This window comes from Melanerpes formicivorus, unplaced genomic scaffold (genome assembly GCF_026170545.1).
Source record: "Melanerpes formicivorus ecotype bairdi unplaced genomic scaffold, bMelFor1.0.p_v2 SCAF_6, whole genome shotgun sequence".
NCBI classification, from domain to species: domain Eukaryota; kingdom Metazoa; phylum Chordata; class Aves; order Piciformes; family Picidae; genus Melanerpes; species Melanerpes formicivorus.
The window spans coordinates 21108716-21135551 of record NW_027142358.1 but is presented as its reverse complement, the minus strand read 5'-3'; the positions used below and the strand labels follow the sequence as shown (position 1 = coordinate 21135551).

General features: G+C 38.3%; 1 protein-coding gene across 2 annotated transcripts in view; it reads right to left on the bottom strand.

The window, feature by feature from the left end:
* Positions 1–462: 462 nt before the first annotated feature.
* The window catches only part of GRID1 (glutamate ionotropic receptor delta type subunit 1), a 564846-nt gene continuing 538472 nt past the window's right edge, over positions 463–26836 (bottom strand). The window contains exons 14-17 of one of the 2 annotated variants that reach the window (XM_068140036.1): positions 24386–24552; positions 22860–23100; positions 13796–13831; positions 463–5815 (exon numbers count right to left, since the gene is read on the bottom strand). In XM_068140036.1, the coding sequence (XP_067996137.1) occupies positions 5387–5815; positions 13796–13831; positions 22860–23100; positions 24386–24552 (873 nt within the window). In that variant the 3' untranslated portion in view covers positions 463–5386. The remainder of the gene's footprint in view (positions 5816–13795; positions 13832–22859; positions 23101–24385; positions 24553–26836) is intronic. The other variant, XM_068140037.1, reaches the window with a different exon arrangement.

Sequence of the window (26836 nt, the reverse complement as noted above, 5' to 3'; positions counted from 1 at the left end):
GTAAGAGACTGAGGGTACCTTGCAAGTCTGAAGAAGTCCAATCTCTATGCTGCTTCTCTTCAACATGCTACCCAAGTAGCATATTTTCCCAGGAATCCAAATACGTATATGTCTGACACTGCTGAAGCATGCCTCTTACCCAGAGAGGTTAGAGGTTTATAAGCAGTGGAGTGAGGCTGATACTCCTCAGCTGCAGATCTGGGAGGGTCACTCAGCAAATAGCCCACAGCTGGCCTAAGTGCACATCACCAATCAAAGTTCATTTTCCCCAGCTGAGTGAGAATGAAGCAAAAAAACCCTGGCATCACCAAACAATTCTAATTCTTCAATAATGTAACAACTGTTTCTGGTAGAACAAAAGCTGGTTTTATTTGTTTCCTAAAATTAAGACAAATAATAAGTAACCAAGTCAACTGCTTGTACGATGGAATCTAGGCTTCTCATACAAGTAACACAGCTCTGCCAGACACATGAAATGTAACCACCCCTTCCTCCCTCCACCTTCACTACATGTTCATTTTTGCCTTTAATTTTGCTTCTCTTCAGAGTTTTCTTCTAACTTTCTCCTTTTTAATTTTTTTATTTCCCCAGTGTCACCAAAGGATGTGGATTCTTTGGAAAATTTCACACAAAGTCCCCTAAATCTATGTAGATCTGTGTCATTCTTTAGCTGCTCACAATGTGAGTTTGAGGAAGTAAAGCAAAATGAATTAAAATTAAAAGGTCTGAGCACTGTGGTTGCTGTACTGCTCCAGTGACATGATTTCTTCTGAAAGGAATGCTCCACTTGCCACCAACCCAACAGGAGAGGCATACCTAAATTTGAATACATTTTAAGAAGAAATTTCTTCTCTAAGCTATTTCAGGATATAGTTTTAACTCAGGTCCATGTTAAGTGTTCAAAATTGTAATAAATGTTCCTCTTTCAGGTTCATTTTTGAGACTCTCAAAAGATTTTCCTTTTCAGAGCTATTGCTGATTACAATTTTCTGGGAAACAATGCTCTCAAGTCTGACATTAAGAGCCGAATCTTCACCTACTCAGTAGGCTTCACCCTTTCACTCTGGAGGGATGCTGATTTACACAGGTGAGAACCCAGGTTTAAGTGTTTTATTTTATCAGCAGATTAAGAGAAAGTGAGTTGCTTTGCTGAGACTTCATCCACAGTGCAGAAATGATTATCAAAGCAAGGCAGATACTGGGAATTTTACTATGCAAGACAAATATTGCACACATGTAATTGTAACTCAGCATAAAGATGTATCAAGTTTAGACTCTGAAATTAAAAAGCACAATTACGTTTTCTTTCTCTCCATTGCAATAGGAAACATGACATATTAAGAAATAAGAGCAATGCATTCTTCAGAATGTAAGCAGATTGCCCGTGGATTGCAAGCAAATAGAAGAAACAGATTTACATTTTTGATGAAAAAAAAAGTAACTTCTAAAACTAATGGATCAATAGAACAAGACACACAACAGGTGCTGTGCCACTCGCGAAAGTTCATCAGCAAAGGAGCACAATAAAAGGAAAGTATAGGCACTCAAATTCCATTCCATGTACCGCCACCTTTGCAGCGCAAACTTCCTGGAGGAGCTGGAATATTTGAGATCATACATTATTCCGTTTTTTAAACACACTCAGGGGCAAGTTCCATTTGAAAATCAAGGGCACAATTTGGTCTTCAAAGTTTTCAGGAATTTCTGTAGTTTTTTCTACTTTGACTTGCCAGGCATTAAAAGTGAAGGGTCAAAATTGCAGATGGTGTAAACAAGCACAGCTCTGTGACAGTTTTGAGCTTATGCTCATTTACATCACATGGAAATGATATTTCTCACTTCTTCTGTGAGTAACTGCGCATGTATGAGGATATATATATGCATGAGTGTCTGGTGAATACACATTATATAGAAAGTGAATGCTTTGATCTGTCAAAATGAAGATATAAATACAAAACAGGAGACAGAATATGGAAATCATACATTCTGCATTTACTTTGAAAACTGAAAGTTATGGGGAAAGAAACATCGATTATGTTAGAGGAGAACCTGGCGATTTGATTAAATAACCTAAAACCAAACCACCATCACATGAAACATTTAACAGCTTCCTCTCACGATTGACAAGCTCAAGCTATGAATTGCTAATTTTTATATAAACAAGTAATTGCTAGACAGTGACAGATCCATTGCAGGTTCCTACGTTCACAGCATAGGCCCTGGTGCAGCAAAGCACTCAAGATGGTTAACTTTAGGTGACTGAATAGTCCCAGAGATTTTGATGAGCTCGCTCACCTGCTTAAAATTAGCCATATATTTAATGAGAGGTGAATTTTAACTCCATCACTAATCAGCAAAGCACTTAACCTGTGCATAAAGCAGCTGCTTTCTATAAGGCTTACACACGATTAAATATTTTTCTGAAAGAGGACTGTGTTGTTTCATTCTTCAAGATTCCGGTCATTCTAGATGTAATCCTGCAGAGTATTCAAACAGGTGAGTCACATTCTATGCATAAGAATCAGTGAGGACCTACAGAGTTTGTTAAGTTAAACCACACTTCCAAACATACCAGCATGTGGCAAGACTAAGCCTGAAGAACAATGAATATGGAGAATTTCAAAGTTAAGTGTAAAAATAAACTGTATTCACGGTTTAGTCCACAAATGCAGTTTGGTTTATTTAGTACAGTAGTTTAGACTATCATATGAAAAAGATCTAATATGTTTTATGAAAGCAATGATGCCTCAGTAAAGGATGCTTGCAATCCCCTGCCTTGAGATTTGCAAATAAATAGCATGCTTAGTGGGGAAACAGCAGGGAGCAGCTCAGACCATCTTTGTTACAGTATTGGTGCAGAGCCACAGCTTACCGTGGCTTTTGACCTTCCAGAAGGCTGCGGCTGGGCAATTCTCTTTGCAATCAAGGTGGCCAAGTGAGCTGCCCACCCACCTGTGCTCTGGTGGATCTCTGGAGGATGCTCAGGACAAGGGGCAGTGCCCTCCTTGCTCTGGTTGCACTGAAGAGGGAATATTCACTCCAGCCAAGCTTTAGCTTGCAGATTGTAACCTTGTAGCTACGCGAGCATCTTCTTCCCCCTCTTCTGGAGCATGTTCCTCTGTTGCTACCAAAATCTTGAACTGCTAATAAAAATTATGGATATTTCCAAAGCAAATAGTTGCACACTTTGTTCTAAGTGTCTTTACAGGTACCTAGATGTGCACAGTCCTTTTGCACAGCTATGTCTGCAATAACTAATTAGTGTCTTTGTGGAAGGTGGGAACAAATCAGGCACAAAATGTCTTTTTTTTTTCCTATGACCATAGATTTGTTAAGATAACAATAAGTATGACAAAAGAAGAAAGAAAAAACTCCCAGAATTGTATGGGCCAAGTCTCTAAATAGGATAAATCTAGTCAGCTGACTAGAGCATTATTCATTTTTAATTAGTTTGAAGCAAATAGTGCCATTTGTGCCAAGCTGCAAAATCACGCTGTCTTCATGAGGAACCAGCTTGACAACAGAGACAAATTAATCCCTGCAAGAGCACTCCTTCTGTAAGTGCACCATCAGTTTTCCTCATTTAAAAAAGTAGGATGCTGAGTATGCTCTTCCATTAGGCTGGGTTTGTATCACAGTTTGACTTCTCTTCCCTACAGCTTAAACCAGAAATATAAACATTCAGAGACTTTTGTCATCCCAAAAAGATACCTGTGGCATAATTATGCAAATCAAATTAGATGCTGTCAATGGAATGTTTATTTATCCAAAAATCCGACTCAGATTGCCTGCTGACTTTTCCTGGGATGTGAATATATTTTCCCCTCTCTTCAAACACAATTTCTCACCTTAGTGTAGGCAGTGATTTTGCTGCACCGAGATCTACAGCATTTCCAAATAGCAGTGTTCTAATAAAGGGAAGAAATCTGGATACAAAAGGAAATTACAGCCTAGCTACAGGGATACATTGGAGAAGACACCAAATTATCCCAGTTCTGAAAGGTAGTGATGGTCCATTAGCAACTGCAGGCAAGGCAGACAAGGATCAATCATATTGGACATGCTGTTTGGGAAGGAAACAATGTGGTTTGGTTTGGTTTTCTTTTGCCTTTTTTTTTTTGTCATGTGAAATTGCACTGGTAATAACTGCAGAACAAGACATTAAGTTTGCTATATGTGTTGCTCTGTCTTTGTTGTCAGATTGTGTCTCACAGACAAAAAAAAAATGCGCATTTTACAACCATTCAACCATTTCTACTAAGATTATAAACACGGCCATTAAAATGTTTCTCTTTACAAAATCAATGGGAAAAAAAGCAGAACTGTGCTTATAGTCATGAGCTTAGCCTTGTCATTCAGGGATATAATTTCAACAGAGAATGGTGCATCCATTATGCAGCAAATTCCTTGAAATCTTAAAGAAAGATACGGCACCAGAGGGCACAGACACTGCAATGCCATTATCTCCTGCCTGTTAAAGCTCTCCCTTTTCTCACTCCTTTCAGCCATTGGTTCCCCCCTATTTTCACTCATGTACACAAGACACACACACAAAAAAATGCTGATCTGTTGTTCGTAAAAGCTTTCTCCTTAACCTAGAGCCTGTTGTGTCTCAAAGCATTTATATGTGTAATACATACGTCATATATATAGTAGATATAAAATATCTATTATATATATAACAACACACAGAAGGCCTAAATAAAAAGCACAACACAGTGCAGCAGACATATAGAAACACAACTCAATAACCCTGTGCTTAAACTTAGAAACTGTGTGGAAATTTAAATCCTTGTTAGAAGGAAAAAGTAGGGATTTTTTTTTCTTTTCTGTTTATTTTTTGTTGGATTTTAGTTATACTTTACATTTGAAACATTTGCTACTGCAATGCTAGTACCGGCTGTTAAATTCTCTGAGCGAATTGCCACCTTGACTATAAAATGCGGTTCTGGGGAGAGATCTGAGCATTCTGAACTTTTCTAGCAAGAAACAGATTTTTTTTTTTTCTCTTATAAAAACAAAACAAAAACAAAAGAACAGTAAAGGAGTAAGTGTTGAAATCCATGGGAAAAAATAAGTACGGCCCTCAGTCCCAGTAACTGATCTTCTTTGGCACTTGAGAACGATCACAAGTAGTTTGCCTTTTTATTCATATAGAACAAAATTTACAAAGTCATTCATACATTTTTGTTTGTTTTTTTGTTTTGTTTTTTTTTTACTGATTTTGAAAATTGGGAATATTCAAAATACACTTTTACCCCACTTCATTCTTTCATTATTTACAGGTATATACAAGAAAAAATGTAAGAGTCTGTTCTGTATTTTTTTTTTTCCTTTTAAATTTTGTATTAAAAAGCTTTGCTGGTTGTTTTACTGTTTGTTTTTATCATATGGATGTTCCATGCGATGGCTCCATTGCTTCTGGAATCACTCCCCCCGGCACAGACTGAAAAGACATTGGGATTGGGGTTTTCACGGGACTCTGACGAAATAGTCCTCCATTTGGTGACCTGTGTTTACACTGTATGGAGGGCATGGTGGCTGAGCTGCTCAAGGGCAGCGGCAGGTTGCTGCCAGAGGCAGCTGTGAGTGTCCTGCTGGCACCATGAGTTGTCTGTTCTGGTAAAAAGGTGGTGACAGAAAGTTGTGTGTTCTGGTATTCGCGTACTGGCTCCAGGGTCTGAGCTGGCTGCATGCCACCGATCTCCAAGGCTGAGATTTCAATGGACGCTGGAGAGATTTGCTTGTGGGCTATGTCCTCATCGATTAAACTGTTCATGCGTCTATGGACCTGCTCCAGGTTCACTTCTTTGTCCTAGTGAGGAAGAAACCAGAACAATCAGTCTAAACACATCTCCAATCCTATCTGCACCCTGCTCCACTTCCTCTGTGTGACAGGAGCTGATGTTCACTCATTACATCACACTGATTTCATCTGTGCCTATGCAAAACCTTGAGGTCTGCCAAACATGTTCAGCTGAAAAATACACGCTGAAGAAAACTAGCAGCTGAATTTCAGCTTGTAAAATCCCCTGATGTTGTTAATCCCATCCTCATTGGAGGTAAGCTGAAGACTCTGGTTCGTCTAACAGGAGCTGGCACAAGGGAGCAGCACTTCCCACAAACTCTCAGCTCACCTTGCACACGCCCAGAGCAAATCATATGGCAGGCAAACAAGCAAGCTGGTGAGCAGCTCACAGCTCACAACCTTGTAACCACAAGACAGTGCACCACCATCTCATCTAGTTGAGTGCATTTTCCAAGGAATGTGTCACTAAAACATTGTGCACAACCTAGCTGACTCCAGGGTAGTTGCTCCATGTGACAAAATCTACTAGCTGGGGGTTGTGAAGGTGACATCTTCCCTTCCCAGAAGGAACTCTGGGCTGCCTATGTGGCACAGGCTATAGACCTACTGGAACATCACTAAGACAGACGGGCTCTGGGAGCCCTGGGGAGAGGACTGCTCATTTGTGTTTTGAACAGTTGTGTGACCAACTATAAGCTGTTTATCATCTTGACATGTTATCAGGTAAAAGACTGGCTGCAGCCAGAGCTTTGGAAAATAATGCTAATACATCACTATCTTCTGAGAACGTGATGCCTAAGGGTCCCAGAGTGGTGTTTTCAAAGGACTTTTGGGACCACTTACTCAACAGGTTTTAGCTTCCATAAGGAAACACTGCAAAAGAAGTCGTCTTTAAAACCTGGAGCAGCAGAGACCTGCAATGGGCTGTTTATCATCTTGGTGCAGCATTCAGGATGCTCAAATTGGAAAGCTACAAAACTGGCAGAATAGAGTCAATCATCTAGGACACTGTATGTTGGAATTTTAATAGGTAGCATTGTATTAGCAATAAAAAGATATTCTATTACCTCATTTATCTATATTTCATAAGGAACAGCTATGACCTGCAGTTGTAGTTTTTTTAATGCAAGTGTAATATACAATCAGACTAGCAGCAAAGTATCTATAAAAGCCCAACAACCCAGGAACTGGAGAAATTTCCTGATCTGACAGAATTCTGTAATTACATTCAGCAACTAGCAAGAGTCCAGCCTGAAAACTTTGGTGTTCCAGTAATACTTCACTGCCTGCAGACCAATGTGTGTTTAAATGTTGGTTAAACCCAACACCAGCAGTCTTACAGCTTCTCTGATTCATACCAAAAACTAGGTTATGTGAACTGAGAAGTATCAGTCACTATTGCCACACACTCCTCATGATCTTTAGAACTGGTGTTGATGTGGAGCACAGAATTCCAGCAGTATCCACTGCTATACAACTTTGCTTTCACCTGTAAATGGACAAGCCAACTCCAAATTCCTTAATTCCAGTCAATGTCAACAACAGATTTGAGTGTTTTAACAACACTTCTACATTACTCAACAACCATTGGATTTGCTGATTTCTGAGTGGATCTGGAAATGAATTAGTGTTACATGATGATGGACCCAAATCAGTGTCCTTAGCTTAGGCTAAATCCATATTGATTCCAACTGGAGTACAAACTGTTCAGCAATTACAGGGCTGAGCTGCAAGTTGTCCCTCCTTTGCTAATCAGTAGAAATTTAATTCCTATTTAATTTACATCACAAATTCACTAAAACCTCAATCAAGCTCCCAGAAACCCAGGAGATATCATCTTCCTCACTAAATAAACAATTATTTTTTCCAAAAAAAAAGGTTGTTTTTTCATCCAAGTCTTCTAAACAAAGCATTTTGAGTTAGAAAAAATATCAATGGACATTAAATAAAAAAGAAACTTTTGTGGCAGAAAGGAACCACATAATACTTGACCAGCTAACCCCTTTAGCTGCATTAAGTCCTTCTTGCCAACAGTCATACCTGACCTTTTGGGCTCTTACTTCAAGAAACAGACTGTCCACTGAGCTGATGAGAACTCAGAGCCTCTGTCACAAAGTCTGTAGGTAAGTAAATTAAAGATTTGTGGTATAACAGCCAGAGAATGATATAGACTTAATTAGCAGATTTATTTATTTTGATTTTTTGAAGCAAAATTGTGGACTGTTGTCAAATGTGAGAAGTGTTCTTCTATTATCCCCTGCTGGGAATAAGGACTGAGTCTCTATGGGCTTTCTTTCACACAGACATCCAGCTGTGTTTTCTTCACCTGCCGCCCAGTGAAAGATTGATGCGGAGTTCTGCTTACCCACAAACTTCAGCTACCAACACATATGGTGATATCTAAGGAAGCTGACTTCCAGAAGCTTGTTATATAACGTGCCTTTAGATACCCTGTACTATTTCTTTTCTCAGAAATGCTGATTACTTTGATTTAGACGCCAAGGTTGGCATGCTAGTTATCTGAAATCTATATTCTTGCTAAATCCCTACTACTGGCTTAGCAGAACTGCCCACTTTCTATATCTTTTTTACTATGCACAGGCTGGGCCAGCATTAGTCACAAAATGGTGGATCTGATTGTGTTTCATTGTGCTAAAATTTTCATTATAATTTCCTGCACACAGACATCACATTTTATCTACAACATAACACTTTATGAAGTAAGTAGAGAAGTAAATGTTCGAGGTTTTGGGCTTTTTTAAGAGGCAGGGGTGTGAATTTCCTTTGCCTACTTCTAATTCTTTTTTCATCATTAAAGACACCTTTCTGAGCTTATTAAGGTCAAAGAAAGCTTTCTAACGGCTTCCAGAGCCCAGAAGTTCACATCATTCCTTCTTTTTGTTGTTAAAATAAAATGTTTGTAAAGGTTAAAGAAAACAACTCTGTCTCTGAGGAATAATAACACCATACTTTTAAAGGTTCTTCCCTATCCTTTGTCTTATTAGACAAAGAGGAGCTAAATAACTAAATGTCAAGCTTTGTATGAAACTATCTTAATGCTGAACAAATGATATTTCAAATGTTTCAAAAAAGAAAAAAAAAAAGAAAGAAAAGATAAAAATCAGACAGCCTTGAAAAGATTAGTTTCTTGTTACATACGATAAAACTGCCTTGAAGCCCTAGACGTCAGAATTTAATTCTTTGGGATACCTTTATTTGACAAGCCGAGCTTTCAGAATTTGTGAATTCTATAAACTCATATTTATTTTCTTTTAATGAGCTCCTGGAAAATTCAGTAACAAACTATTTAGTACTGAAAAGGCGAATGGAAAAGGGGTTAAACAGTAATAATGTCAGAAAAACAACTCTTTAAACTCTTAAGAGTTTAAACTCTTTAGAGTTTAAAGATATTTTCCTCTCTTCAGAGTTTAAAGATATTTTCCTCCCTTGTTGGCTCAGTGTTCCCCTCTATTTTTGTTCTACAATTCTCAACCAATACCTGTTAGTTGTTATAATTTTTAAGCACTTCCTTAGGTTGCACTTCTTCCCATTTCCTGAGGCTTTGCTGCTGTAGTTGTGAAGTGTTATTGTAGTATTTTACAAATTTTAAGGCTTTCTGATGCTGTAACTGTTATCTATTTGTTTGCATCTTTATGACAAAACTATTGAATTAATAAATTACTAGAAAATAATAAATTGAGGATTGAAGATAGAGAGTGACAGAAGCACCAGACTTGGCAGCTAGATGGAAAAACCAGAAGCCATAGAAGCTGAGACTTTCCTTACCCAAAGGACAGCCTGCTGGGGGATGCTTTACTGCTTCTCTCCACAAAGGGTTCTAGTTTCAGCTTCATTTAGCTCCAGGTAAATATCTTTAAGAGCTGAATGAATGAGCTCCAATCTTAATACTCCAGTATCTGTGACAGACACAGGTTTCTTCTTTTTCTTTTTTTGTGTTTAATATGGAAAACTTAGTTAATATTATAAATATCACAGTTCTGATGTGATGTTTCATGCCAATTCAACTTTTCTTTTCACATACAGTTACATTGGACAAATGACATACAGTTGTGTTGCCAGAAGGAGATCAAATGTTTTTCCTTTGCTACCTTCATAATTCTATTTTCCATGTTACTGTTGTACTCTAAACAGATCCCTCGAAAAAAATTAATCAGTGAAGAGAAAAATAAAAATAATGTGTAAGGAAAATTAATTATAAATACTGGCTTATCCTACTCAAGCTTAATGGAAACAGCTAACTAACCAAACATTGCTTCTAGTCAGGAAATTCTCTCATTCATAAATACCATTTTAAATGTCATTCTTCCCCAGTGAATCTGAGTTCTGAAAGAATGAATGAAGGGCATGTTTCTGATATGTCCCAAGGACTTTATCATGAGTGACAGGTTCAATGGCCTGTGACTGACAGCAGAAACACATCGCCGCAACCGTTGGTGTGGATTTGAAGGATACTTAGGAGAATTATCTAGGAACCACTAAACCTGCACAATCACACCGGCAAGAAGGTGCAAATCCCTTTCAGGACTGAGCAAATTTGGCCTTGTGTGAAGAGAAATTATGGCAAGATATAAATGCAGAAGGAATTATTTGCAAAGTAATATTCACACACACACCCACACCCCTCCCCCCAGCTTATTTTCTGTGATGTTTGACAATTGGCAACAATAAAAAGCACATGGATAATCAGATTGAAAAAATATGAAACTGTTCAGAAGGTTTGGAGTCAGTTAACATTATCAAGTTTGAGAGACATCTTTGTTTGGAAAGGAAATACTGAGTGCTGTTTTGAAGAAATTGCCAACAACACTCTAAACACAGTTAATTAAAAGGTAAAACTGTTCAGCTGTCAGGCTCGCAACAGTTGGGTTTTTCCAAAGGAAAGGTCTTTGAGAAAAAATATTTTTATTAAAGAGAGTAATGTAGTCTCTTGTTCTTACTTGTGATTTCTCTGATCTTATCAAAAAATCCCAATCAAAAATTGGCTTCAAGGTAAGACAATCAAAGAGATAAAAATGTTACAAGATGATGAAGCAGTTTCAGAAAGGCCAAAAAGGGAGAGAAATGGCCAAAAAGGGAGAGAAATGCCCCAAAAGCAAAGCTGAGCATCTGCAGAAATTCGATGCTAAAACTATGCCAAAACTTAGATAAGTTAACATCTGCATCACATGTGCAAACAAAACCACAGCACACTACAGAAGAGAAAGTCTACTGGTTCTGACACAAAATATCAAGGAGTGAAAATTCAGAAACGTAGCCAATAAGAGCAGACAGGCACCTACAGTGAGGGACTATCTTGGATGTGTTAATACCTCCTGGTCAGATGCTGATTTACTGTGCCATGTATTAAAATCCTTCTAACGCAGTTCTTAAGAAGTCTTAGGAGATACATAGAAAACAATGTTTTTAAAGTAATATAGTATTAATAATCAAGCATGCCACATTTGTGGTTGGTTGGTTTGTTTCTGTCTTGGGTGAAGATATGAATGAAGCATTATCTTTTGATGGGAGACATGTAAGTCAATGATGCATTTCCATTCTGGGAAAGAACTACTTTTAAAAACAAGGCAATTTTGTGATTAGGACAGGGGTTCAAAATTTGAGTCAAGCCCCACCCTCAGACAGGCATTTCATGTTCTGACTGTGATTCAATTACATGCCAGTCTTTCTACCATCCGTATAAAGCTACACACATATGTTACAACATGCAAATATCAGCAGTGATGAGGCACAGAGGATGGAAGGCACACATATATCCACCTGGGCAGAAAGGAAGTCTCTGAGGCATTTTCATGCACAGACAGACACACTGCATAACTGAAAAACAAAGCAGAGAAATAAAACTGAAACAATGGCATTTCCATGCTCAGGTACCCAGAAAGTAGTCTCCTCTTAGCTCAGCATCAAACCCCACAGCTCCACCCAGCTACCAGCTGGAGTTCACAGACTGAACCATTTAGCTTGTTAAGGAGAAATGAAGAAGCTGCAGTTCTGCACATGTACATTTGTTTAAGCATATTTATCATTACTCTCAGCTACAGCTACTGCATACATAAATCTGTAATTTTAATTTATTCCAGAAGATTCTGACAGAGTGGCAAAACCAGGCATATCTGGCTTGCCTGAGAGGAAAAGACAGCGATGATGTATGTAATGCATGTGCTGCAAAAGAATGACAATAGAGTATGGTGTTATATTAATACAAATAACCCCTTTTTAATAAAACTCAGTTTGCCACACTCATTATTCTAGAGATTCCGCAGTTGACAATGCAGTGAAATGCAGAGAGACGTGTAAACAGATGCAGAGATGATGTATGTTTGCTGTCATTAATTTAACACAGGCAACTGACCTAGTCAAACAGCACTTAATGTTACATAAAATTTGTTGAGTGGTTTCTGAGTGTACTCTGCTAGGTGCCGGTTTGACCATAACAGTGCCTTATTAGAATGAAGTATAGATGCACCTCAGGAGTCCACTTGAAAAAATACTTTTATAAATAGGCCTAGCTTTGCAATCAAGCTACTGCTCTTGTAAGAGGAAACTTGTAATGTGTTTTAAATTAACAGTTAACTAAGCTATCATCCATAAAATATCTGCTATAAGAATGCATTCTGACATAAACTGAGGTCCAGTTGAAGACTGGATAAAAGTTTTGCAACATGTTAATTTCATCCAATCTTCAAAGAAATAAAGCTTCATTTAAAAATATGTACAAGAGGCCACCTTATTCACTAGGAGATGCTCTCGTTCACCAGAGAGCAGAAATTCCTTTTTGAAGAGACAGTAATATTCTTTTCCCTTCTAAGTAAACCTGGAAGAAAAAAAGTGAGAAATAACAGAATACTGCAATGATCATGTTAATGTGATAGAAAATTGTTTGAAACAGACTACCAAAGTTTATTCCTACCTACCCCGTGTCCCAAAAATATCTGGAATTGGTGAATGTAAGAAACCAAAAAACTAGAAAGCAATCAAGTAACAGTGACTTGCTGCAGAATTTCTAGAAGTAGCAAGAAGCTTGATGAAGCAGCTTCTATCTTCCCACACTAACGTGGGAACCCTTATCCAGGTTGGATTTATCTAATCTGAAACCACAGCTAGCCAAAGATTTAATTATTAACATGGCTGCAACTGTCCAATGGTTTGTGCCTGTGAGCATTGTCCAGAAATGTATTAGACATTGAGCTCCCCACCAGGCCATTGAAGCTGATTATGCACACCAATTTAAACCAGCTAAACATCTATATTGTTTTTTTCTCTTCAAGTAAGATATGCAAGAAACAGCACCAATGGGACAAGCGTACCACATGAGGTGACAACAGGCAGACCTACAGTCTCTTGCAGTGATCCACTCCAACACTCATCAAAATCCATTAACTAAGTGCAATCATAGAGAAACACTGGCTAGTCTTCAAAACCACCAGCAGACTCAAATCCCCAAGATAAGAGGTTGAAAAAGCATCCTCATTTGTTACTCAAGACAAAAGGGGATGTTCAGCCTGGTGCTGAGGTATTCAGCCTTTAAAGTCCTTACCAACCTTGTTTCACAACCATTAGAAGTTGGAGCTCAACTACAAAGAAAATGACTGGTTGACATTATACAGATGTTCCTGCAGTTTTCATGAGGTTAAAAATCAACAGGACAGTAAGAGAATGCAAGGAAACAATATTTAACACAAGCAGCAAAATGCAGTAATGAGTGAGTGCTGGTTGATGAGCATGCCAATGTCTCTGCTTAGGATCTCTTTTAGAAGTAAGGAGAACTTGCACATGGAGAAACTTTTACTGTGCACACATTGTATGTACAGCATATATTGTATTTACAGGCATTTCCAAAAACACAAAGGTTAGGTTCAAGGGGAGTTCCAGGAAGAGGTAAGTATGAGGAGAAACTAGCAAGGATTCATCTGTGCAAGCATTTTCAAGAACAAACCAGTTATCTATATGTTTATTATCAATTCTCACCATGCTTCTGAGGCCCAACCTCACACCGGTGGCCATCTCCAGATAGAAAGGGAAAGAAAGATGTGGGAAGAGAAAAAAGGATCAAGATAGTGAGGTGAATAATGTAATTAATGTCAATCTTTTTAGCAAATATATACGTATTACTTCTCATACTTCTGGTTTACAGAACCATAGAATGCTTTGTGTTGGAAAAGACTTCAAAGATCATCTACATACGGCCATCCTGCCATGGGCAGGGACGTCTTCCACTAGGCCATGTTGGCCAGGTTGTTTGAAATAGCAAATTCTAGCTACTGCAAGCAGAGAATGACCCTGAAAAGGGTGGTGTTTTCAGAATTGAACTACATCTAAAATGACCCTGAGAGGTGACAGATGATTCTTTTATGAAATAAAGATTAAATTCACAAATGTTCTGTACCAAAACTCCCTAAAAATTAATGGATCTTTTACATTTAAATCCTAAATTATTATCTAATCCATAAGGGATGTAATTTTTCACTCTACTGAGCCCAAAGCAAAGCAATGCAACCCTTTAATGGTTTGATTTACTCTGCTGGAGCATCAGGCATGACAGATTGTTCTATCATCATCCTTCTTTGCCATTACAGGTTAAAACCAAAATGCCAAAGTTCCCACTTTTTACTATCATGCGAAGAGTAAAACAAAAAGTTGGCACAGGAGACACAACTTGCTTCTACAACTTCCCAGCAATACTTGCCTTGCAAAGAAAGCCTCTCCACTCCAGATATGTGAAAGTCTTAGAAAACATTTACTCCTGACTTAGTCATAAATGTTTTAATTAAAAAATGAAGTTTGAAAAGGTTTGTGCACCCTTATTCAAGGCTGTATTTTGTAAACTGCCCACACTCCTATTTCAACATGAGAAAAACCATGGCCAGCCAAATAATAGCTCAGCATAATGAAAATCTGGTCAGCAGTTTCCCAAAAGAGAACTTTTGGATACTGAACACTCCTGAAAAAACAGTTCTTGTTAAGGTAAGCCTGAGTAGGTCTTTTCTCTATATCTGCTTATAAATATGATTCTGAACTTATGGAAACATCACAACTAAACCATCAATTTGATATTTGGTTTAAAAGAAAAAAAAGAAATGCCACCATACTGATACCTCTGATTCCTTAATATTTTGCTAATGTTGACCACAGGTTATTTCAGGTATTATAAAATTATTTAGATTCAAAGGATAAGTAGATTTATAAACTGCTTGTTACTATTACTGTGTGGTAAGTTCAAACTTCAGCAGATCACTTTGATGCACATATAACTTCTATTTTATGCTCTATTCATGTCGGTTTCAAAGCAGATCAAGTCTGATCCTACACCACTGAAATTAATGGAAGTGTTTTGGTGATTTGGGTGAGATCAGGATCAAACTCTAATTTCGTGTGTATGTTTAAATGCTTAGCTGTATCAAGGCCCAAAGCAACTTACAAATCACAAAAATGTACAAAAAATATGGAGAAAACAGTCACATTTTATGTGTTGAGTTTTGGTTTTGTTTGTTTTTTGGGTTTCTTTTATTATTTTAATCTTGTTCTGATTTAGTTATTAGCAAACACTCAGTTCCTCTCCCAAAAAGTCAACTTCAAAATACCACTTTAGACTGGGATAAAATACACAAACATTAGCTCTGTAAATATTGTGTGAAGAATCTAATACATTAAAGCTCCAATTCAGTACAATGCATAAGCTCATGCTAAGCACATGAGTAACCACAGAAGTTCTCTGGGATAGATGATGTAATACAACTTAAGCAAGTACTTAAATTCATTACCAAACTGGAACAGGCTGTTTCTTTCTGACTTCTCTGCGCACCAACATTCATTTTAAGCTCATTTCTGTTCAGTTTTGTCCCTCCCTCTTAAGATTCATGCTGAGTAAATTCAGTGTATATCCCTCAGAATCCCATTAGCAGGTTTTTCTTATATCACTAAAAGAAAAATTAAATCAAACACAAAAAATCCCCTCCTTGCAGCTAGAGAAATATGCTGGAACCAAATCTGAATGCTTCAACAGTTTTTGGTAGCAGAAGCCTGGGCCCAGTGTCATTAATCATGGGGATGACGTGTCACTTTTAAATCCATTATAGCCCTGACCTAAATCTATGGCAATCAATAGCAAGAGTTGGCTGATTTCACTGGATTCTGGATGAGCATGCTGCCTGTGACCACATACCACAGAATATCTGCTTCACTGCTAGGGACCTCTAAAGAGAAAATTCTGTTTCTTCAGTCATGTAGACAACACTGAGTTAGTTAAGATGTTTTTCCAGCTATGGTAAGTTCTTATACAAGGAAATTTATAAAGTATATCTCCCACTCTTCTACCCCCACCACCCCTTTTTTCCCCTTCTGTTACTGATTCTTCCAGTTTATATTCATCACTAAACATTAAACTTGGCATTCTGGGATGATTGACTCCTAACAGCACTTTGCTGATTTAAAAATGCTAGTTAAATGAAGTTTTTCAGCTTATTATATCCAAAGATAGTTTGAAACTGATTTTTAGATGGCATCAAAATGCATTATTTTGCCAGCATTTGCATGATTTATTTTCCCCAAAAGACTTTATTTATTCTTAGAAAAGTAGAATACAATACAGTGGTACAAACAAATGATCATTTATATGCAACTGAGCAAAAAAAAATGTACAAAGATTTTGGACATGTGACAAAAATACAGAAAAATAATTTAAAATAAAACCAAGATAAAATATAGAGAACATGCAATGAAGAGAAAATAAAATATCAGTTGGATGATGTCATGTTTCCTTTCACTGTCAAAAGGAACCATCCCAGGGGAAATCAAATTGTCAGATAAAAAGACAAGGTAAATGAAGTGACAAAGAAAAAGACGAGAAAAGTGAAAATAACGGTGGAAGCATAAGACTCTTTAATAATCAAAACCAACACTGCTGACATCATGCTGAAGGTACAGAAGCCTGGATTACCATGGAAAAAGTGTCTGGAGAACTAAAGTGAGATGCATACGGTGCAAACCACAATTCTTAGCAGTGACAAATTTTGATCCTTGGGCTTATATCTGCTAGCTCATGTTTCCACATCTAAGGTACATTGAGTTCCAGAGTCTTCTAATACTAGAGGACAATCCTAGTGGGTAACTTTCATGACTGCTAAAGCTGGAATTTTCGAGGTAGGCTAAAATTTACATATCACTGAACATGGAAACAAGGGAACTTAAGGCAGATCAAAGATGCCCTGGCCAGAAATTCAGTTTTCCTTTCTTTTTTCATGAATACTGCCAATATATTTGCAATAACTTTTAGAGTAATTTCGCTACCTCACACTATTCGATAGAGCTAGAAAGTACTGCAGAATCTAGGTTTTGGGAGATTCAGTAACATTTAAAACATTATTAAACTGGGAGTAGTAGGAAACAGGGATGAGAAGATACTGTCACTAGAACACAAGTCTGTTCCCACTCCGGACAGCATCTGAACTGCTGCCCCTTTTTTGATAATTTAAAAGTAAAAAGTGAGAACAGAAAAGTGAAAAGTGTTGAATAAAGTGATTCTGCAGAGGCATGAGAAAGTTAGGAAATCACAAACCAAGCTGTGAAGACTGTGATTGTTAATGAATTATAGATTTGACACAAGTTATGAGGCACAGACTAAGAGCAACTTGGAGAGTGGAAAATTATGCTATTCCTTAATCAAAATCCACATGCACTACAAAACTGCAAACACACCGAGTACAATTTCTGAAACACTCACATTGTTAGGAGTAGCACAGCCAGTTTGAAGAAAACAACATTTCTGATTTATAATAGAGATTAGCTGAGTTAAAAAATAATCAAATCAAAGATTTCTTTTGATAGACAACCCTAACAGTGTCTTTGAAGAGTTATGTTAACAATAAAAACCATCTAGAGGACATTTTATGGAAAATGCAAAAGTTATCAGTCCCCAGTAGAAAATCATCCTGTATAACTGACTAATTTTCTTTGATATGAGGCTGCCCATTAATTCATTCTCAGGGAATACATCATATGCACACTGAAAAATAAGGGAATTCAATTTTGTCTCCATAAATAATATGATATTTTATCTATTATTCTAAGTTTTCATTGGTTAGGAGTAAAGTATGTGGATGAACTATGAGTGCTCTCTTAATAGTTCTGAAGAGATCTCAGAAGTAATTATCAAGGGGAACAGTATATCATAATTTCTACAGCACCAGATTTCAATAACTTTATCTGATTGCTCACTTATTCAAAAGGGACACTGAGTGACTGGGCAGAGATTCCAGAACAAATATTAATTTCTTATTTCACAACTCTCCAAATTTCTGAAGCTCAAGATTAGGTATCAGTATTGCAGTCTGAGTAGAAGCTATGTAATTCAAGATTTTTCACGCACACTAGATGTATGAGCTGCCTAGATTTCACTGTGGGTATAGGATAGATGAGTATTAACAGCACTTAGGAGAGGATGATGAAAATGATGACCAAATTTCAACATTTCTGATTTAGAAAATAGTAAGGACATTTAAACATTATTATCTGTTTTTCTAATTTAAAGAGATTACAAACTTGAGCCTCCTAACAGAGGAATGTGGCATGTTGTTGCAGCTATATATTTTTTTCCTGATGTTGGAGCTAATCTTTATTTTCTTAATCTGATAAGGATTAACTGAACAATTAAAATGGTAACATTAAGATTTTTACAGTAGAACTCATTAGAATTGTTTTTATAAATCTGCTTCAAATACAATTAAAATATCTTATGTCAACATCCTGAAAAACAACCTGGCCTTCACTCTACTAGTAAGAAATTTCACTATTCCTTGCATGGTACAATTGTGAACCAATGGCAGCTCTCATTTTGGGACAATAAAGTCTGTCTTTTCTATAGGTTTATCTGAATGGATATAAATAACACCATCTTTTTTGAGCGGGGCAGAGATTCTTTGCAAATGAATAATAAAAAAATATTCCAATTGGAAGATGTCTCCATCTGACAAATCTCTTCCTATAAAAGGCTCTTCAACTGTAGATCAGATTAATGCCAAAGTCCAAGTTATGCTATCAGATTTCACAAGACAAGCCTCCTGTTCCTCCTAGTAACATACTTAACACTATATTTTTCACACTCATTTTAATTAAGGGTTGTGATTCATACCACACAGACATCTTTAGTCCTTGAAAATCTCAGTGTATTTGCTCAGGCTAACCTGCATAAAAGCCAAAGGAATACCAAGTGGAAAAGGACAACAACTGGTAAATACCCACATCTTAGTATCAGCTGAAAACACTTTCCCACGCTTATAAAGGCTGTACACGTTCTTCCAGCTACAGACTTCACAGAACCTCAACATACAAAATGGGATTCTCCAAAAAAAAAAACCCTTTCTCTCTCTCTCTCTCCAGCAAGCTGCAGTTGCAGCCAGAACAATTGTGCATCCATCTTCCCAACACCTCTTTGTTTTTAAATTGGCAATTATTGGCATGATACAACCTACCAAGTGGGTCAAGACAAAGCTCCACAAATTATGACAATTCATCATTCAATCCTGAATCCACTATAATTTTCTACAATGTATTTATAAAGGTCCTAACAGGGTAAGGGTAACAGAAGCCAAACAATGCCTCCTTGTCCATCACCTCATGATGCACGAGGCAACACCAAGTGTTGCCTTCAGGCTGCAAGAAGCTCAGCCCCTTCTATAATCCTCCACAAGCTCTACACTTCACATAAGAAATTGGGTGAGAGACTATAGAGTTGCCACAATTTTTTTCACTGATACCACTACACTTGTGTTTTGGAAAAGTTTTTCCAAAAGTAGAAAATCAGCAGCATGTCTGAAGTTTGCAGCTGTTACTGACCTAATAATTTGGCTACCAGATGGAGCTAAGAGACATTTCTGTATATGCTGTGCAGCTGTAGCTCTGTTATTATGGCTATTGCTATAGAAATGCTAGATAGTACGTAGTGACAGAAATATCCTGAATACACTGAACCTCAGATCAAATTCTCTTTCTGCTTGTGGCTCCTTAAGAAGTGTTCATCCACTGCTCCTGACTCAGAGGAGTCCCCAGGAGCTCCCTGCATCCCTGGATCCTGTTCTTCCCAAAGTTTTGAAACTTGGTTCTCCTAAAATATATTGAAAGTCTTTAGACAATCTACACCATCTCTCCTGAAACAGTTTCCTACCTTTATTACAGCAGCCATCAGCAATTCCATTCCAATCCTTCCTCCTCACTAGTAGTGTACAAAGAAATATATCTGCACTTTAATCTTCTGAGAAACATCTGCTACGTTCTTTTGCTAATTTATCTGAGCGGATGTAGTGATCTTTGGGATCGGAGGCCCTCCTCCCACTCCCAGTGTCCCATCCTGTACAGCTGCTACACACCCCACCTGCTGCTGCCTGCTCTCCAGCCCAGAAGGAGGGTCCAGGGCCCCCAGAGGGAGTCCCAGGCCTGGGTAACAGTCTCTGGGTCCGGGGTGGCATTCAGTGTGCTGCTTGCAGCTCAGGCCATGGTTAACATGTCAGCAAGGGACCCGTGGGGAAAGAGTTCAGGTAGTAACAACAATGTGGATGTGTCATACTCTAGACTGGGATCCCTGGAGACCCAACCCAGTCATGACTCTGTGTGGCAGTTCTTTTCTCCAGGTTGCTCTGACCTGATCCAAAAGTGTTTCTAGCCCTTCCTTGCACACAGCTGTCCTTTTCAGGGACCCCTCATTATGTTACGTCCCACCGGCCTTACCTTCTCCTCCAGGACAGCTCAGCCTGTGAGCCCTCATCCTTATGCCTTTTCCCCAGAAACATTCACTTTCTCATTCAGCCTTAACACCTACTTGTGCCAGGGCTCACACTGACTCTGTAGCCTCTCTCTTGGCAGCACCCATATCACTGACCTTTTTCTGAGCCTGTTGTGTGCACTGTGCCTCAGCCTAATATGCTTCCCCCAACACCTACTGGTTAAGCTCTAAGGGCAGACTCAGCCATGCACGCAGGTGATCTTCACAAGTACATCTTTACTGTATAGGTAGTTTTAGTACGGTTAAAAAAAAAAAGGCAAAAAAAAAAAGCTTAAACATATACTATTGTTTGTCATGGAAACTATGAAAGAGGATGTACAGAGCAACCCTAAACAAGAATTCACTGGAGGGAAGGGGAAGGAGAGGGAGAGGGATGGGAAGGGGAGAAAAGATGGAATGGGATAGGCAGGGATCTGTAATAATTATTCTTCCAAATATAAAAAGAAAAGGGGATAAGCAAAAAGAAAATATTTCAACTCTGGAAGACAGATCCTTTTTAAAAGATGGAAACTAAATATTTTAAAGTGAGCAATAAAAGGGTGAATTATTTCATCTTACCGATATGAAAGTGCCTCTAAGGCAGATTCTCATTGCTACAAAGATGCATAAGTGTGAGTCCCTGAGCATAGAGACTGGAACACACTGCAGGGTACGGCAAGATGAGTTCTTGTACACATGCAGCATGAGGATGCTTCAGACACCATCACTGTTCCTGACTTTGTCAGGCTTTCACACAAGGCGGTGAACTGTCTACTGGTAGGGTTTAGGCCTTGGCAATGCAAAGGAGTAGGGGTCTTTGGGGTTACAGTAAGAGTTACTTCTACAAGGCAGCAGGACAAAATGCTACGGTATTTAACCAAAAAGCAATTACATGTGCACTTCTATTCATATGAAAGTTTCTTTACAAGCAGGAGTACCTACTCATGCTCTCCCTGTGCTTGCTTTTGGAATGCTGCATTGTGCAAAGTGGAGACCTACTTCATTTTACCAAAATTTCTCTTTTGCTATTGTACATTGTGGAGCAACAGGAAAGTGAATTTGCAGCTTTGTCCCATAAACATGATACAGGTGTTTATCACCAAGCACTTGGTGGATGACTTTAAATGAGAGAAGCAAGAATTGAGAAGAACTCAATCTTCCTGATAAATATTTCACAACATTACAGAACGCAGCACATCTTTCCAGGTCCCACTTGCCAGAACTGCTTACAGGTGACAGGTCTGTCAATTAGTGTAGTACTCCTGGCAACTTGAGGAACATAGATTGGAATTGATGGGCTATGTACTATCTCCAGCTGTAGTGCAGCTCACTGCTATTATTTCCTTGTAACAAACATCTGTTCCAAGATGAAAGCACCTACAAATACCTCAGTGTCTCCAAAACTACAAGAGGTTAGTTTGTTAAACATTTAATCTATGTAAACAAATACAGGCTTTAAGTAAGACAGATCTCAGTATGGACTATTATTCTATCACAGCATTGTTAACTACTACTCAGTGCTGTTCATGAAAACTTCAAACCCAAGAAATTTTCATGTGTATTTTCCTAATTAAAATAGGTCATGTGAAGGTCAGTTTACTCAGAAGCTCCTACTTTGAGAAATAAAACTGATTTCGAAAGAAAGGAAGCATTTAAACAATGTCATGGCAATATGGCTTATTCATTCAATAACTAGATCTTTTATTTTAAACTGATCATGTACCTCTTCAAACTCAGTCTAGGTCAGCCATGAAGGAAAACAGCTACCAACTGGCTGGCAGCTGCACAGCCTGTGCAGGATGGACATGGTTGTCACAGCTGATGGATGGGGTCTCATATCAGAGAAAACATTAGCACAGATGGCACAAGTGGGTGCCTGTAACTGGCCTCCTCGTCACTCACAGCAGAGAGACTGAGGGCATGTTTCTGAACTACTCTCTTACCCCTAAAGGTGGTCTCTCCAGGTCAGGGTTGAGGCACATTGGTGGGGCAATGTGGGGAAGTTTGCACTGCTGCTGCCCATGCTGTATCTGCTCTATAAATAAATAGAGGACTTTAGTCTCCAGGGCTGTCAGTTTGGCACCTTCCATGTGCACAAAAGACACCTTTTTTTATTATTTATTTGTTCAGAAACAACCACCCAAAAAGTTATATGCAAAGCTTAGTATGTCAAATCAAAATAAGTCAAATGAGAGCACCTAAAATCCCACAACTTCCACTCGCTCTCTCTTTTGTTTGTGTTTTCTACTTTTAATTGTGATAAGAATAAAAGTTATGGACCTCTTTCGGTGTCTCTTGATGACAACGGTTGCTGTTCCACCACAACTCCAGTGCTGCTACCAAGCAAGCAAGAAGAAGGCCTATTGCTAAAATGCAGAAAACGCCTGCAAAACTGTGAAGCTTGAGCGCCTTCCCATCTGTCTGTGCATTGGTATGACTGTTCAGGTCACAGCGTCCCATCCGTGGCCACCATTTCTGTTTAAGAACATCCAAATCTCCACTTTCTTGCAACTCTAGGATCCTGTACAAATTTCAAAAGACAAGTATTATTTTTTTTAAATGATATCTTTTCACTTTTTTTTTGTCTTTTATGTCACGGTACTCTAAAATCGGCCATTCCACAATTCAAAACTCCATCCTACCACCACAGTGTAGTATTCTTCACCTGAAACTCCATTATGCCAAGATTTCTTTCTACTCACAGTAGCAGGTAAAATCCATTGAGTAACTTTTGAAAAAGAAGAAGGCTGTCAAAAATTCCATTGCAATGCAAGAAGTGTTTACAAGGAAACTCACCATATTGCTTAGTCATGGCTGGCCTTGCTACATTCAGCTGTAACAGCTGGTCCCTCTAGCAAAATCGTCAACCCACTCCACTGCTGTTCTCCCACAATAATTTCAAAATCATGGGAGACTAAACATGCTACTATTTGTGTGCCACTTACTACAAATCTGTTTAAGCAACCATCTCATTTACTTCAGCAAACGTAGATTATTCAAAAAGATTTTACTTCACTGCTGTTACTTCATGCTTGAATTCCTGTGTTAACAGTTGCTAATTAATCATTGTTTTGTCTCTTGTGAAGTGCCCCTTCTCTCCATGAAAGATTCATTTTGGATTTAGCTTGATAACTGTTTACTAACAATATTTTTCTTGAGGCAGCTTTGTCTGGTTAGGCAGCTGGAGTTTTGCTCCTTTTCATAAAGAAGGGCAAGATGAGACAATCTTGCTTCAGCTCCATATCTGGAGCAAAGCACCCGCTCACCTTCTGCTAAGGCCACACACGTCTGCACAATCACATGACTTCACTTTAGTGTACACATTCATATAAAAAAAGACATTTCTATCTGATGGCTCAGAGATCACTAAATGCATAGTCTTGTAGTCTCAAAATTTTGGCAATCCCACACAATACTCAGAAATTCTTGTTTCCCTGTACCACTGTGAGTCTTCAACATGTTTCTCTACCCTAAAGGATTAATCAGGGAATTATTACTTGATTACTATATGAAGCTACAGATTGCTTCTTAGTCATGATTCAAAGATCTCTCTTCAATTTTCCATGTTGCTCATATGAAGCTCTGAGGTCATCAGTCTTTCTTCTGCCTGGAGGTGAGAGGCCGTGTAACACCTCCAGTCCCCTTCTCCCTAATCAGATGTACCTGGAGCAGAAGTAGCAGATTTGTTTAAGCCTGAACTCCTAACCACTCAGCTGTTGCTTATTCACTGTCCTTCACTCAACAATTGCCAAAATTAATGTGGTTGTAGAATGGAATCCCATAAAATAAGTTTTGTTTCAGTTTACCTCTGGGAGAAAAGATCCCTGTAGGGGCTTCCATGTTGGAGTGCTATGCCATATCCTTTACTGCTGATGCTGTTTCCAATGACTGTCACAGAGCATTCATCATCTGTCAGAGCAGCATATTCCACCACTGTCACATCCCACAAGAAAGCATAGTTTCCTTTCTTTGCCTGTAAATACAACATAAACACAACACAATCTAAAGTATGCTACATTTTTAGGTAAGACAATCCCCAAGCAAACAGACAATCTCTGAGTGTCTCACTACTCCAAGATGGTATTTCATTAGGTTACAGTTTATTTGCAGACCTCCAACATCTTAATACATTTCTAACACTCTTTGCTCCCAGTAGTATGTGATCTATTTTGAACCTTGATAAAATGTCTTCCATTTTAATAGGATGACATAGCCAACTGTAAGCATAGTCAAAGGCTTACATAACAGATTATTAATTAAAGTTATTGCCTTAGTTGATGAACTTTGATGTATGTTTTCTAGGAAACATGGAATATGACCTGTTCCATATGTTCATGTAACCAGAGGGGTACTGTGAGAGCACTGGATAGTGCTTCCTAGTCACCACAGTCACCAAAATGATAACTTTGCAGTTTTTCTCATATACACATGTAAATAAACAAAGTCCTTACTGAGAGTTCTGATAGCCCTGTAACAAAAGGCATGCTTGGAATTTAAAGAGTCCTCTTTTTTATTTTCTTTTCCCCTCAAAGGAAAGAAGAGTCACCAGCATCTCCTGTTACTTCAGTATTACTTCAGATTTTGGGAAAAATATTTGTTTTAGAATGCACCTATGCAGATGTCCTTAAATACCTTTGGATTCAAACCAATGCTTGAACACAGTGCATGCGATGAATATAAATCACTTAACATAAGATGCAGGAGTCTCTGGATAGAGATTCAATAAAGAAAAAAAAATCATTATTTTGTTTGGTTAAAGTAATCATAGGTCTCCTAATATATTTAAGTAGTATGCTTTTTAAGTCTCTAGTGAACATACAGAGCACAGTGGAACAGATGGGCTGGAACATCTAATGCGAATAAATGACTAGTCACGGATGTAGACTTCCAAGTCTTTTTAGTTAAATTTTGAGTGACTTCAGATCTTTCTTTAGGTCAGAATAAAACACAGCAGGGAACTGAAGTCCTGAGTATATTTTTTCACAGGAATGAAATCACCAAGCTCCTCCCCAGCAAGTGGCTCCCGCTCTGACATGGAATTATCTCATCTTTTTGCATATTTTCCATCTTTGTGTATGCTCAGTTTTGAATTCACCTTTAAGCCCATAAGTGTCCCTTCATTACTTTATTATATTGGATTCCTCAGTTGAACAATTAAGCAATTTTTACTTTACTGTGCTTTGATATGAATCCCAGCTTTTTGATGTCCCTGACAGTTGTTTAAATACAACATTAAATCAAATGGGTGGTTATCCTTTAATGGCCAGAATCCAGGGAAACAAAGATTAAAACTATGTTGTTTGGATTTTCTGTAAGCTACTTGCCACAATCCCCCACTTTCCCTCCCCCTTCCCTTTTATTTTCATCAAGGCAATCGAAGATCTCCAAATTCATTTGCTTCTGAGTTAAACCAGACTAACAATGCTGTATCTTTCCTCTTTGGTAACATTTAAATGAGCTTGTACTGACCACTTTTAAAATAATTTTTTGTTAGGGGCATGCTACCATTGTGAACTGTCCCCACTTTTTCCTTTGCCATCTCCTTTGACAGTTTGGAGTAGCAGTAATTAATGCATATCGCCTCAGACAACTATTGCTGTACTAGTACAAAACATCATTAAACACTAAACTACAGTATGGGCCTTATAGGATTTATTCAAATAGGAGCCACAGGACTCTACTGTTAAACTCATTCATAGCTGATACAACTTATTAAACTGGCATGTTCATAAAAATGTCTCTCACTTCAATATCACTGTGTGAAACCAGATGAGAGAAGTCTGCATTATATTACCTGGCTGTCTACCTAAAGTGCCAAGGGTTAGAACAAAGGAGTAAAGAATAAACAAGTCACTCTTGACTACATGCAACAGCCAAAAAAGGTTTCATAACTTGTCAGCATAAGGATGAGCAAAAGGTAAAGATGGGAAAGGAATGATTCCTTAAGGCATCTAGCCTACATTCAGCCAGGTGCCTATTTTCTTACATCCTGAAGTACTGCATCCAGCTCTGGAGTCCTTAGCGTTAGAAGGACAAGAACCCGACACAGTGGGTCCAGAGGAGGGCTGTGAAAATGATCTGGGGGCTGGAGCACCTCTCCTGTGAGCCCCTGTCCTGGGGCTTTCCAGACTGGAGAAGAGAAGACACTGGGAAGACCTAATAGTGGGCTTTCAGTACCTGAAGGGGGGCTACAAGAAGGCTGGAGAGGGACTGTGTACAATGGCCTGTAGCAATAGGATGAGGAGCAATGGTTTGAA